Genomic DNA, 12,644 nt, shown 5'->3' on the forward strand with positions numbered 1-12,644 from the left:
AAGGAAGAGGATGCAGATAAGTATTTTATTTTGGGTTTTGGAATTTTCCTGGCCATAGATTGTAAAACATATATTTAATAGTTTTCTCCCTTGGCAGGTTTGGTTCATGGGGCAGTTCTCACATATTTTTGATGATTTTGATGAGGTTAGTCATTTTGAGTTACGTTGCTTGTGAGCATTTAGATTAGTTTGAAGATTGTTGTCTGATGTGGTGAAGTAGTGTTAATGCATAGTAGTCTTCTCTAAAAGGTGTTAAACTTTTAAACTTTGCCAATATTTGTGGTTTTCGGCTTTTGTTTCCAATGATAGGTGTCGTTTTGTAGTTTTAAGCCATTATTCATGATATGTTTGCCCTTTATATTATATCATTTTCATAATTATAGGATAAAGAGGTATAAGATGTGTTAGTTGTGGTGAATGAATGGAAGAGAATGGTTGATGGGTTTGTTTTGTTTTGGTGATTGATAGCGTCGAGAAGGAACGAAGCGGCGGGGTGGCTGAGGAAGATGGTGGGAGTAGTGGGGGCGAAGGATTTGCCGGCGGAGCCGTCGGAGCAGGAGTTCAGGCTGGGATTGAAAAGTGAGATCATTCTCTGCAATGTGCTCAACAAGGTTTACTCTGGAGCTGTGCCCAAGGTTAGCCTTTTCCTCATCCTTATCTTCATTTCAATTCTGTGTCTTTTTTGTTTTTTCAATTTGGGATGTTTAAGCAGTAGTTTGATTTCTTTTTAGGTAGTGGAAAGTCCATGTGATTCTGCTCTGGTTCTTGATGGGGCCGCATTGTCCGCATTTCAGTACTTTGAGAATGTGAGGAATTTCCTGGTGGCTGTGCAGGAAATGGGATTTCCTACATTTGAGGCGTCTGATCTGGATCAAGTATGTATTCAGGGATCAGGATTCTCAAAGAATTAGGGACTTTAGTATCTCTGTTTTTCAGTAAAATAGAAATTTTTGTTACTTTTAGCCCATTTTTCACATACATTAGATGTTGAGGATAGAACATATATGGTTTACGGATAGAAATTTGTATAGTAATTCAAATTAAATTTGTTAAATTTCAGGGAGGGAAATCTGGTTGAATCTGTGCTAAGTAAGATTGTGGAGGAGTTTGAGCATTGCATTTCAAGCCAATTTGAGCTAGTATGTTAGCTTTGGTTATCCAAAACAATCATTTTTCTTTCTTTATTTTTCAGCATAAGGAAACAATTTGGGCAGAGAGATCCTTTTTCAATATGGATTAGGTGATCAAATATGCTTTGACATTCAACCTAGGACTAGGAATTGATGCACATTCCAAATCAATAAACATGTTCTCTTGGATCCTAAACAAGTTTTTTTTTCCTCTACTTTTCCTATAACTTAATTAATACCTATTTGACTCGTTATTTGTTCATTTATTTGTAACCATTATTCTTCTTTGTTGTGCTTTGACTCTCTATGTCTTGGTTTGGTTACACTTGTTAACCAAGTTTCATAAACCTTTGTTGGTCAGTTTTTATGGAGGGTAGAATGTAGTGTGGGCCTTTTATGAAGTTTTGAAGTATCTGATAGGATCTTCAAAATGATGGCCTCTTGTATTGGACACAGTCAATCTTTGTGGCAATAGAAAGGATAATTTCAGATAGGATAGAACAACAAAATATATAGGATCATCAATTGAGCCTCTTGTTTACATGGGAATGTATTTATGTGGGCAAACATAATTTGTTATTGAGGTCCATAAACCAACCCAGTATACAGAGATTAAGGCTTAGTTGAGTTGACTTTAAAGCTTCAAAGTGTGGATTTTTTTTTTTTTTAATATTTTGGCTGCTGTATTTTATGCACAGAAAAGGAAATATTCTGATAAGTTAGGACCTCAATGGAGCAAGGAGGAGCTTGAGCATTTTTATGAAGCCTATCGGAAATATGGAAAAGACTGGAAGAAGGTATGCCTTTATTTGACGTTGTGTTTTATTTACTCTTTTGGGATTTACTTAATTAGCCATAATTGGTTGTCTTTCATTATATAAGCAGCTTCTACTTTTTGTGGTGTAACTTGATATCTAATTTGGTTATGCATACATATGCAAACATTTTTCATGCTTTCTCCCTGTAATACTGTTTACAATAAAATTTTATGTTCTAATGAGACAATTTATAACGTGCTCCAGTTTTGTTTTTGGTCTCTTTTCTATATTATTGACTTCTATGCATATATATCCAGGTGGCTGCTGTAGTACATAATGGATCCGTTGAGATGGTGGAGGCTCTCTACATTACAAACTGGGTTGGTAGCGTCCATTACTGTTAGATTGATTTATAACCAGAATCCGTAAAAAATAAAGCTTTCTGTAATTTAGGAGTATTATGGGCAATTATACCAACAGTTCTGTATATATGTGACTCTGTGACTCTACCTTTTCCTTTCCTTGCATAAGCAGTGAATATTCTTCTTTTCATGCAAGCCAATTTTTAAAATTAAGCACTATTTTCACCTTTCTTGTATAATCTATTGCGCTTTCTTTTAATGTAATTGATTTGCATGAACTAATGATCAGGGTATGACCAGGTTTAATATTTCTTTTGTGTTTTTTCTTAATACTTGTCACTGCTTTGTCTTGAACGCATTCTTATAGATTTGAATAAGGGTCATAGTGCTCATTTACTTCTATTAATTGCAAGCTGGAGGATTGAATCTACTAAACCTCTTGGCAGAAAATAGTTTCTTTTGCATCCCAGTTATTAGATAGTTTGGAGCGGGCTTGTCATTCAGTTAATAATTTCTTCTAGTTTCAGTAGTTAGTTCTGGTGAGATTCTTGATAATTAAAGTTAATAAATTTGTATGAAATTTGATCTTAAATTCAGAAATGAAACTGGTTTGCATATGTAAGTAATTTGGTTCCCTGGGTCTGCGATCGATCTCACTTGGAGAACGATCGATCGCAAAATCTCAAACTCCTTCTGGCACTGCGATCAATCGCACACGATTGTGCGATCGATCGCAAAATCGTAAAACACCTTTTGGTATTGCAATCGATCGCACAATCGTGTGCGATCGATCGCAGATTATTTTTTTAAAAAATTATTTTAGGACCATTAGGGTCCACTTTATGGACGGTAATAGTTAACTATCAGCGTCCACTTTGATTTGGACGCTGATAGTGAATTTTTTTTTAAAATTTTTTTAGGACCATTAGGGTCCACTTTGTGGACGCTAATGGTTAATTATTAGCGTCCACTTTAAGTCTACGCTAATGGTTAACCATTAGCGTCGACTATGGTTTTCATTTACATCACCTTTAGGGTCAAAAAATTGTGACTTTTAGGATCGATAAAGTGGACGCTAAAAGTTATCATTAGAGTCGACTTTAAGTGGACGCTGATAGTTAATTTTTTTTTAAAAATTTTTTTAGGACCATTTGTGGACCCTAATGGTTAACTATCAGCGTCCACTTTGATTTGGACGCTGATAGTGAATTTTTTCTTTTTTTTTTTTAGGACCATTAGGGTCCACTTTGTGGACGCTAATGGTTAACTATTAGCGTCCGCTTTAAGTCGACGCTAATGGTTAACCATTAGCGTCAACTATGGTTTCCGTTTACATCACCTTTAAGGTCAAAAATTTGTGACTTTTAGGGTCGATAAAGTGGACGCTAAAAGTTATCATTAGGGTCGACTTTAAGTGGACGCTGATAATCACACATTTAATCATTAGGGTCGGACTATTAGCGTCGACACCTTTAGGGGCCAAAAGTGGACGCTGTTGTCAACAGCGTCCACTTTAGGACTTTTAGGGTCGACTCAAAGTCGCCCCTAAAGACCTAAATTCTTGTAGTGTTAACACTCAAAAATAAATTAGTTGCTCTCTCAGTCTTAGGGCTTCCGTCCTAAAATCCTTCCACGATATTATGGTCAATCTTAAACAAGCCTAAGATCTTTGGCGTTTGGCTCCCTCGGTCTTTAGCTTCTCAGCGCTTCTAGTGAGCTATTTAAACTGATTTGAAGAGAAAATTTCATTTTTTTAATTTTAATTTTTTTTTTAAAAATTTGGAGAGCCATTTTTAAAAGGAATAAAATAACAAACTCTCTACATATTTCTATATTTAAATTAAAGTTTTTTTTTTTTTTTTAATTCTTAATTTTATTTTTTCTTATTGGTAAATAAGAGAGAGGATATATAGAATAAAAAACTATAACTTTCACTTTTGTTTGCTTTCAATATTTGAAAAACTTGGCTAACAAAAGTTAAATTTAAAATAGAATAAAAAGTTTCTGAAACCATATATTTTGTAAACTTTTTCAAATTTTGAGAGAAAAGTTAAATTTGAAAAGCTCCTTAAGAATGCTCCAAATGTTACCCAGCCCACCCTCAAATACATCCCAGCAAATCCCACCAATCTTAAGCGATCTATGGGCCGGTACCCAAAAAAGCAGCCCATAGAGTCATAGGCAAATATAAAACCGGGATCAGATCCCTGGCTCTTCTTAGAGAATTGCCCATAGATTTTTTTTAAAATCCTGGTTATTGATTTCCATCCAACCGCCACCAAACATGTCACGTGTCTCATCTAATATAAAATAATAAAATAATTTATTAAAAAAATAAAATAATTAAAAAATTAAAACGGGATACTTCATTCTCCTCTTAGTGGGTGGCCAGTCACCCCAACTCAGCCTAGGTCACCCCCAAACTCAAAGGGCGGCTAAATCACCCTTAGGACTTAAGAGGTGACGTTAATTTATGAATTTGATCCAAAGAGGTTGCCGAGCCACCCCTTGAGGCTATGGGGGTAGCGTTGGCTGAGCTGAGTGGCTGGCCACCCATTGGCCACTCTATTTTATTTTTTAATAAATTATTTTATTATTTTATTTGATATTTATTTTTAAAATTTAAATAATATTTTATTATTTTATATTAGGAGAGACACGTGGCGGTTGGTGGCCGTTGATGGAAATCAATGGCCAGGATTTCCAAAAAAAAAAAAAAAAAAAAAAAAGTCCCGAGGCAATTCTCTAAGAAGAGCCTGGGATCCTGATCCATAAAACCGAACATTAAACGCAAAACAAAAACAGAAAATAGAAAGAAGCACAGAGAAAAGAATATTGGAATAGCAAATTAAGGAAAACATTCTTCATCATCATCCCTTCCAGTTTCCTATCGTTTAGAATCTCTGCGTGTCACTACACATCAAAACAAAGAAAAGCCAAAAGTGGTGGATGGCAAAAACCAACAAGTACGCCTCCATCAACTTCAACCACATCTACGAGAAAACCCCTTCCACCCATCCCAACCACACCGCCAACAACAACAACAAACCCACCAAGAATTCTTCTTCTTCCTCTTCGCCCTCTTATTCTGCAATCTCATCACCCAAAACCCATGGCCGCATGTTGGTCCTGACCCGACCCACACCCACACCCACACCCATACCCACCACCACCACCCCACCACCGAAGTCTCCCTCTCTGCAAACCCAACCACAGCGATCCCATCAAATCCCAGGTCAGACCCCGTCTGAATCCGGTTCGGACCACATTTCTCTTCGTCCTTTGGGTCATACCGGGACCAGCTCGCCGGTTTTATCGCCGGTTCCTAGTTTGGAGAAGGAGAAGCAGGTGGTGAGTCCGGCTTTATCGCCGAAACCTGGAAAGTTTGTGCCACCGCATCTCAGGCCGGGGTTTGTGGGTAAAGAGGAGCGATCTGTGCCGGAGGTGGGCCGGGGTAGGGACTCGGGCCGAAACAATTTCGGGTCTCCGGTTCAGTACGTGGAGGATGGGCGGCCCAAGTCGGGTGGTGGGTATGACAGGATCAGGAGGGAAGGTGAGTCGGATCAGGGGATGGTGAACCGGCCAAGGTCGAGTGGGAATCTGCCGAGTTCGACCGGATGGTACGGTCCTTTGCACATTTCCCCTCTTTTTGTTTTTGTTCTCAAAATTTGGTCAATGATTATTGATTAATTAATCTGTGTTCTTGTTGTCATTTTTAGTTTTATTTTGTTTTCTTTGCAATAGAATGATTGTTAGTGCAGGATGTTTTTCTAGCTTGGTTCACATTTTTATACTTGGTGGATGTTATTGTATACCATGCTATTTTTCTTTGTGGGGTTTTTTTTTTAATGGTGGGTAATATATGCTTATTTATTACTTATAAAAACATATGTACTTATTTATTTAGGAGGATATATGCTCATTTCGGGAGAGCATGCATGAGCTTTTGTGGGGCACAAATAGGAACTGAAAACGAGGTCTTTTAATAGGGGGCTCCGAATGGGATATTGTTGAAATGTTTTTTTTTTTTCCTGTGTAATGATTGCAATTTCAATTGTTGGCGAAGAAGTTAGGAGACTAGAGGGCATGAATAAGAAAATATATTCCAAAGTCATTAATGATATTTTCCAGGACTGTTCTGGTGACTGCCTTGAAAAGGAATATGTGTGGCCAACCGTGATTAGTTGATCCATATAGCGAGACCCAGTTTTCATTGGGATTAAAGCTTTGAGTTGAGTTGAGTCATCGAAATGCGTAATTTCACTATGATAACTTGATATGGATAATCTGAAGAGGTTGGCCCAAGTGGTGGAAGCCTTGGTCTTAAGGTATCATCTTTTCAAGGTCCAAAGTTTAACACCTCATGGGTACAAACAATCCTTTGGGGCCACTCCCCCTGATGAAAGGCTAGCGATTTAATCAGTTATGTGTAGGGAAACTTCCGAGGGTGCGGTGCACAGGACTGGGGTTTACTCGGCAGAGGTGGGTCCAAAGGGCCCTGCCTTGGAGAGGTTCCCCGACATTAAAAAAAAAAAAAAAAAAAAAAAAACTTGATATGGAGTTGTATTCCTAGTGGATTGGACAGTATATAATAGAGTTCTATGAATATTCTCTGTCGGTATTGTTTGATATCTTACAGAGAATGATTGAGAAAACACTTAGATGTTGCATGCTATTGCAGTCTTTATTGTTTAGTAGACAAACATGTGTGGCTATTATCTCTACTTTAGCTAACCCTACATCCACTGTATAGGTCATGTTCAGGTAGATATTAAGCTTGAGCTGGTCTGGGTACGAATTATGGTGCGTTGTGTTACACCTACATCTTTGTGTAGGTATATGGTAAAGTATGAATTATGATGTTGACAGGTTTCCGTGGCCTAAATGACTTGAGAAGAAGGAGTTGTAATGTGATGAAAATATGATAGATAACCTAGATACTGTTCTTATATGAAATAATGAGGATAAGAGAGACCTTTATAATCCATTGGTTGTATTTATGGGTTACTCAGTTATGATGTGTGTTAGGTTACGGTCCTTTTAGCAAATGGTGGATGTGCTCGAGTTGCTTGAGTTGCAGAGTTTCATGCTTGCATGAGGTTTGTTTGATGTACAGGTTGGAAGTTGATGAGGTGAAGGTGTTGGGAGATGGAATAAGGATAGATATGAGGGAACTTTAGTTAAAAAATGATGTAGTTTTTGTGCGATGAAGGTTGTTTGGGCAAGGTGTTGAAGGAAAAAGTATGAGATCAATGGTGGGATAAAAGAAATGATAAGTTCAAAGATAATGCCAATTGTGCCTCTGATATTAGAGATATGGTGTGGGGTTTTTCCAACTGCAAATGGTGTAATGAATTAACGTCACTGGAGAGAAATAAGGAATTCAATGAAGATGATTTATTGGTGCTTCATTTTTTTTTTGGTCCCTCGAATTATTATTGTAGTGACTTGGTTCAACTTTTTGTTTTGCACTAAAGGACTATTTAGGGTTTGGAGAATTGGTATTTAACCACTAGTTTCTTGGGATGCATACCCGATTTTGGGCCAAAATGAGAAAGATGAGTTTATAAGTCGTTTGAGGTTACCAAATCAGCAAAATGTAGAAATAGGTGCCACTTTCCAAGCAGCCTCCAAAATCATCGATGAACTCATATTCTTATTCTTGCTTCCATTTGTTAACCCCAAGGGATTGGCTCAAGTGGTAAGGGCATTGATCTTAGTGGTTTTCCCATCAGGTTTAAGGTTTGAATCGCCTTGAGTGCAAACAATTTCTTGGGGGCCATACCTGCCGGCGAAGCCAGAGTCTTACCAAATCCATGTGGAGGGAGTGCTTTGCACAGGTTTAGGATTTGCCTAATAGGGGTGGGTATATGAAGTGATCTTGCCTTGGAGGGGTTCCCCATCATCAACAAATTTTTTGCTTCCATTTTTTCCCTTTGACTTCTGTTTCCTCCCATTGCTGCTACATGCTTGAGAAAGTTGAGCTCTTGTAGAAGTGTAGTTTTAGTTTTGGTTACGAAACTTGGTGCAAAACCCAAATAATGGAGTTACTTATATATGTATATATATTTTTTGATAAATAGTTACTTATATATATATATATATATATATATATATATATATATATATATAGACCAGCGCTTGAAAAGCCATTGTAGATTGAATACAGAAATTGATGGGCAGCAATGCTATAAAGTGGATAATGACAATTGTTGTGTCTAGTCTATGTGATACTATGGAGAACAGGGATGAAAGCCACCTTTATTGTGCCTTTTGAGTTTATGGGCTGTCATTTAGTTTTATGATTGCCTGCACTTGTGTTGGCAAAATGTGGAAGTTAGAAAGAGTAGTTGGAAGCTTTTATACAATTGAGCATATCCTTGCTTACATGAATCAGATGATAAGAGCTCAGAGTGTTGTGATGGGGGAGGCTAGTCACAAGACTCCATAGGAGTTTCTCCAGTGTTTCAATTTTGTATTCTTCTCGTGGCTTGCTAAAAGGGCTGACGTCCAAGAGGAATCACAAGTTTTTTTTTTTTCCTAAAAGGGTAGTGACAAGTTGAATTTTTTCACATTTGTGCCCCCTTCCTTGCTTTCTCTATCATGTTCACTTGAAGGAGTTGTAGATCCAACATTTAATAAGGGACAAATGTAATTGCATGACCAAGTAATTTATACTTTAGATTTCATATTTCAAATGTTGTTGAAGAACATGAATCCTATGATTCATTATTATTTGATCTTGCATCCACTGACTTTGTTTTAATGTAAAATGCTTTAAAAGGCTAAGTTTTGTTTATTTCAAAGTAAAGCACTTTCAGATCAAAACATTATTTATTTATTTAAAAAAACTATTGATTCGCTGATGTTTGGCACCTTGAAACTTTTGCTGTTTGTTGACACTGAAAATGTGAAATTATTAACATTTAGATTTCCAAACAATGTTTGCTTAAATAGTCATAATGTCTTCTTATCCTCTCCCAACTGAGCATACCCATTTATCATCCTAGTCCAAGAAATCACATTTTGTTTCTCAAGTATTTCATTAAACATCTTCCGAGTATACCTGATTGCCCCACACTTTGCAAAATAGAGTTTCCCACAAACACATAAAAGAAACAACCAAGGCAATAAACATTGATCATCATAGTTTTGATATTTTTTATCCTTCTATTGCTATAAATTATTTTATGTTAGATAGCTCCCAAGAGGAGAAAGAAGAGGCAAATGACTCGACACCATCCCACTCATCTCCCACATGAGAAGATCTCTTAGAGGCTAATGACTCAAACTTAAACTTAGCCGACCAAATCAAACTCAAGCTTAGCATCCAAAACAACCGAAATGCACAGTTAAGTCACACAATAGAGTATTCAAAATTTAATTGAAAATAAATCGTATGAACCTTCTAGATGTAATCCTACTAGTTTTTTTTTTTTTTTTTTTTTTTTCATCTTTGAAGATTATCAATCGTGTTGTGTATTGCCGGCATTGAAAGAGTGTAAGTGAGTTGTCTCTGAGAGGGTTGGGTGGGTGTTGCATTGGTGAGCATTGGTGAAGGGTGGTTTGGGTTTTTTGAGGAGGGGGGGACGTTGGAGGAGGTATCCGGCAAGAGTTGGTGTCGACTGGAGGCTGTGGTGTGGGTGTCTACTAAAAGGGGGGTTTTGAAGAGGAGTTGCAGCTGGGAAATGTTTTATGCCTTAAAAAAAAAATATAAACCATTTTATAAAAAGCACGAGGGTGTTTTAAATTTTGACTGAAAATGTTTTCAGTTGACCAAGTCCAGGCATAGTCAAATACTTGAAACTGTTGAAAACGTTTACAACAAATGTTTTACGTTGAAACAAACGGAGCCTTGGATGATAGGAAACTCCCCAAGGCAGGGCCACTTCTTTGTATAGTCATTCTTGAAGGGTAAATTTGGACCTGTGGAAGGCGCCCCCCTCCCCCAACAGACACAAAAAACGGGTAAGATTTGGCTTCGCTGCAGGTGTGGCCCCAAATAATTGTTTGCATAAGGGATTCGAACTTTGGACCTGATCAGAATGCCAACAAGTCCAAGAACTTCACCACTTCAGCCAACCCCTTGGGGTTTCTATACCAAGTTTTTCACATCATAATCTGAGTTATGCTTAGGAACCATCATTTCTCCTGTCCTCTTCCCTCCCCGGCTTTTCCTTTTCACTTTTTGTAGTGGGCTGCTGTGTTGTTTCCCCAATCAGATATTTTTAGGATGAGAATGCCACAGAGTCGGATTTCTTTTGTTCTTCTTCCTTTTCAGAATTGATTGATTCATGAGATAAATCATAACTTTATGGTTGCCCCATGTTTGCGTATTTGATAATATTTCTCTATAAGTTTAGCATTTTTATTTTGGAATATGGTTCTCTCAGTTAGTGTGAATTTCTTAACATATCTATCACTGTGAGCAATGTACAGATTTGTTGATAATCGACTTCTTTCCTGGGGATGAAGATGGGAATCACTTGATAGAGCGGATGGACGCCACATAGTGACCAGCGGCATCTCTTTGTCTCTGTTACTCACATTGATTTTCAGAAGAATCAAAGGAATTTTGATTCATGGAAGATCAAACTCAACCAGTTGCTTACCTTTTCAACCCCAGATGACAGGATTTGTATCAAGTTTTGAAGTGTTGTATTGAATAAGACCGGTGATAATAGCTTAAAAGTGTGTTTTTTTTCCTATTAAAATAAGCCTTATCATATTTTAATTTATACTAATTCTTGCATTTTGTATTTAATTGTGGAATAATGTTTAATTATTAAATGTGAGCAAAAAATGATATTATAAGTTATTGCCTTTTGTAGGAAATGAACGAAATTAAAAAATAAAAAATAGAAAAGAAAAACCAAGCCAAAATAAAAACTCAAAAGGAAGGAAATGTACTTGCATGTGAAAAGAGGGAGAACAATTGCACAAGAAAAATAACAAGTGGGCCATGAGTAAGCCAAGCCAAAAAAATAGGAAAGGGTTTTGTTTGACCCTTATAAATAGAGCAAGAAACCAAGCATAAGAGATAGCCTGGGCTGAAAGAATTGAGAGCTTGCCACAGAGGGGAAGAGTGGGACATATGGCTTCATGCGTAGGAGTTATTCCTAATATTCAAGTTCTTTCTTTTTCATGGCTTTTTATTTATACATTGTTAAGTATTTTAATATTATGAGCAGCTAAATCTCTAGCTAGGGCTAGGGGTGAAGCCTAATATTTTTATTATGTGTTTTTGAGACTATTGTTGTTCTTCATAGATTAATGACTGAATTTTGGGGATGCTTTTTAATTTGAGAATAATTTCACGTGACAAGTTTATTTTGACTCATTATGATTTTTGTTTATATCAAATGCTTACTTTGTTTAATTTGTTATGATTCGAAAATATATTGAGTGCTTAATAATTTATTGTCACATTGTTATTAAAAATCAAATTCTCAACAAATCCATGTTTAGTCTATTTTATATTTGATTGTTGCTTAATTCTTTTATCTTTTGACTAGGAGAATTGATTTTCTACCTAGTTAAGTAAAAAAATAAGCCTCAAGAATACGTAATATAATGCTAGGTGGATCCCCAAAGCCTTAGTGTTTTTCTCATTAATTTTATCAAATCTCACTTGCATTAATTTAATTTAATTTGTAGTTTGCTTTGGTTATTTTTATCTTAATAGTTTACTGCTTCATTTATTCTTTTTAGTTTAATTGCATTCTTTACTTTTTATTTCTCAACAACTACATCTATGTTAAACTAGATTAGGATTTATTTAGTTAAGATTTAGTTAGTTTTTCTGCAATTATACAAGTCCCTGTGTGTTCGACTTTGTACTTGCAAAACGTATATTTCAAAACAATTCGTGCACTTGCAAGTACATTTAAAATTTTACAATAAGTTTTTGGTGCCATTGCCGGAGACTTGGGTACGAAAACAAATTAGATCCCACCTGAATTCATTCTTCTACAAAAAAAAAAAAAAAAACTTTGGTGTGGTTTATGTGTGCGTGGGAGCGTGATTACACACGTCGTCTTGTTGGAGTTGAACTTTCCACAATGGCAAGAAACGTTGAGGATACCAAGACTTTGAGAGAGTTGTTCTCACCCATCACCACCAACCCGTCATCTTGCATAGTGTTCCCTGCAACTACTACAACACACTTTGAGCTGAAACCCCCTTGTAATTCAACTTCTTCCTAATTTTTATGGGTTAGAAAATGAGGATCCTTACATGCATGTAAATATTTTTCTTGACATCTGTAATACTTTCAAGTTCCAGAACTTTTCAGATGAATCTGTGCGCTTGCGTTTGTTTCCTTTTTCTTTGCATGATAAGGCTAAGGCATGGCTTATTGGCTTAAGTCTCTACAAGCCGGATCTATCACTTCA

The 12,644-nt window shown here is 36.6% G+C and overlaps 1 protein-coding gene across 1 annotated transcript; it reads left to right on the forward strand.

Annotated features, from left to right (window-relative positions):
- The first annotated feature begins 5,039 nt into the window (after positions 1-5,039).
- LOC132182708 (uncharacterized) lies at positions 5,040-11,014 on the forward strand. Its single transcript, XM_059596027.1, has 2 exons — positions 5,040-5,870; positions 10,690-11,014. Coding segments are annotated over exons 1-2 (672 nt in total). The 5' UTR covers positions 5,040-5,199; the 3' UTR covers positions 10,691-11,014.
- The last annotated feature ends 1,630 nt before the right edge of the window (positions 11,015-12,644 follow it).

The sequence above is a fragment of the Corylus avellana genome, chromosome ca5 (genome assembly GCF_901000735.1).
Source record: "Corylus avellana chromosome ca5, CavTom2PMs-1.0".
Taxonomy (NCBI): domain Eukaryota; kingdom Viridiplantae; phylum Streptophyta; class Magnoliopsida; order Fagales; family Betulaceae; genus Corylus; species Corylus avellana.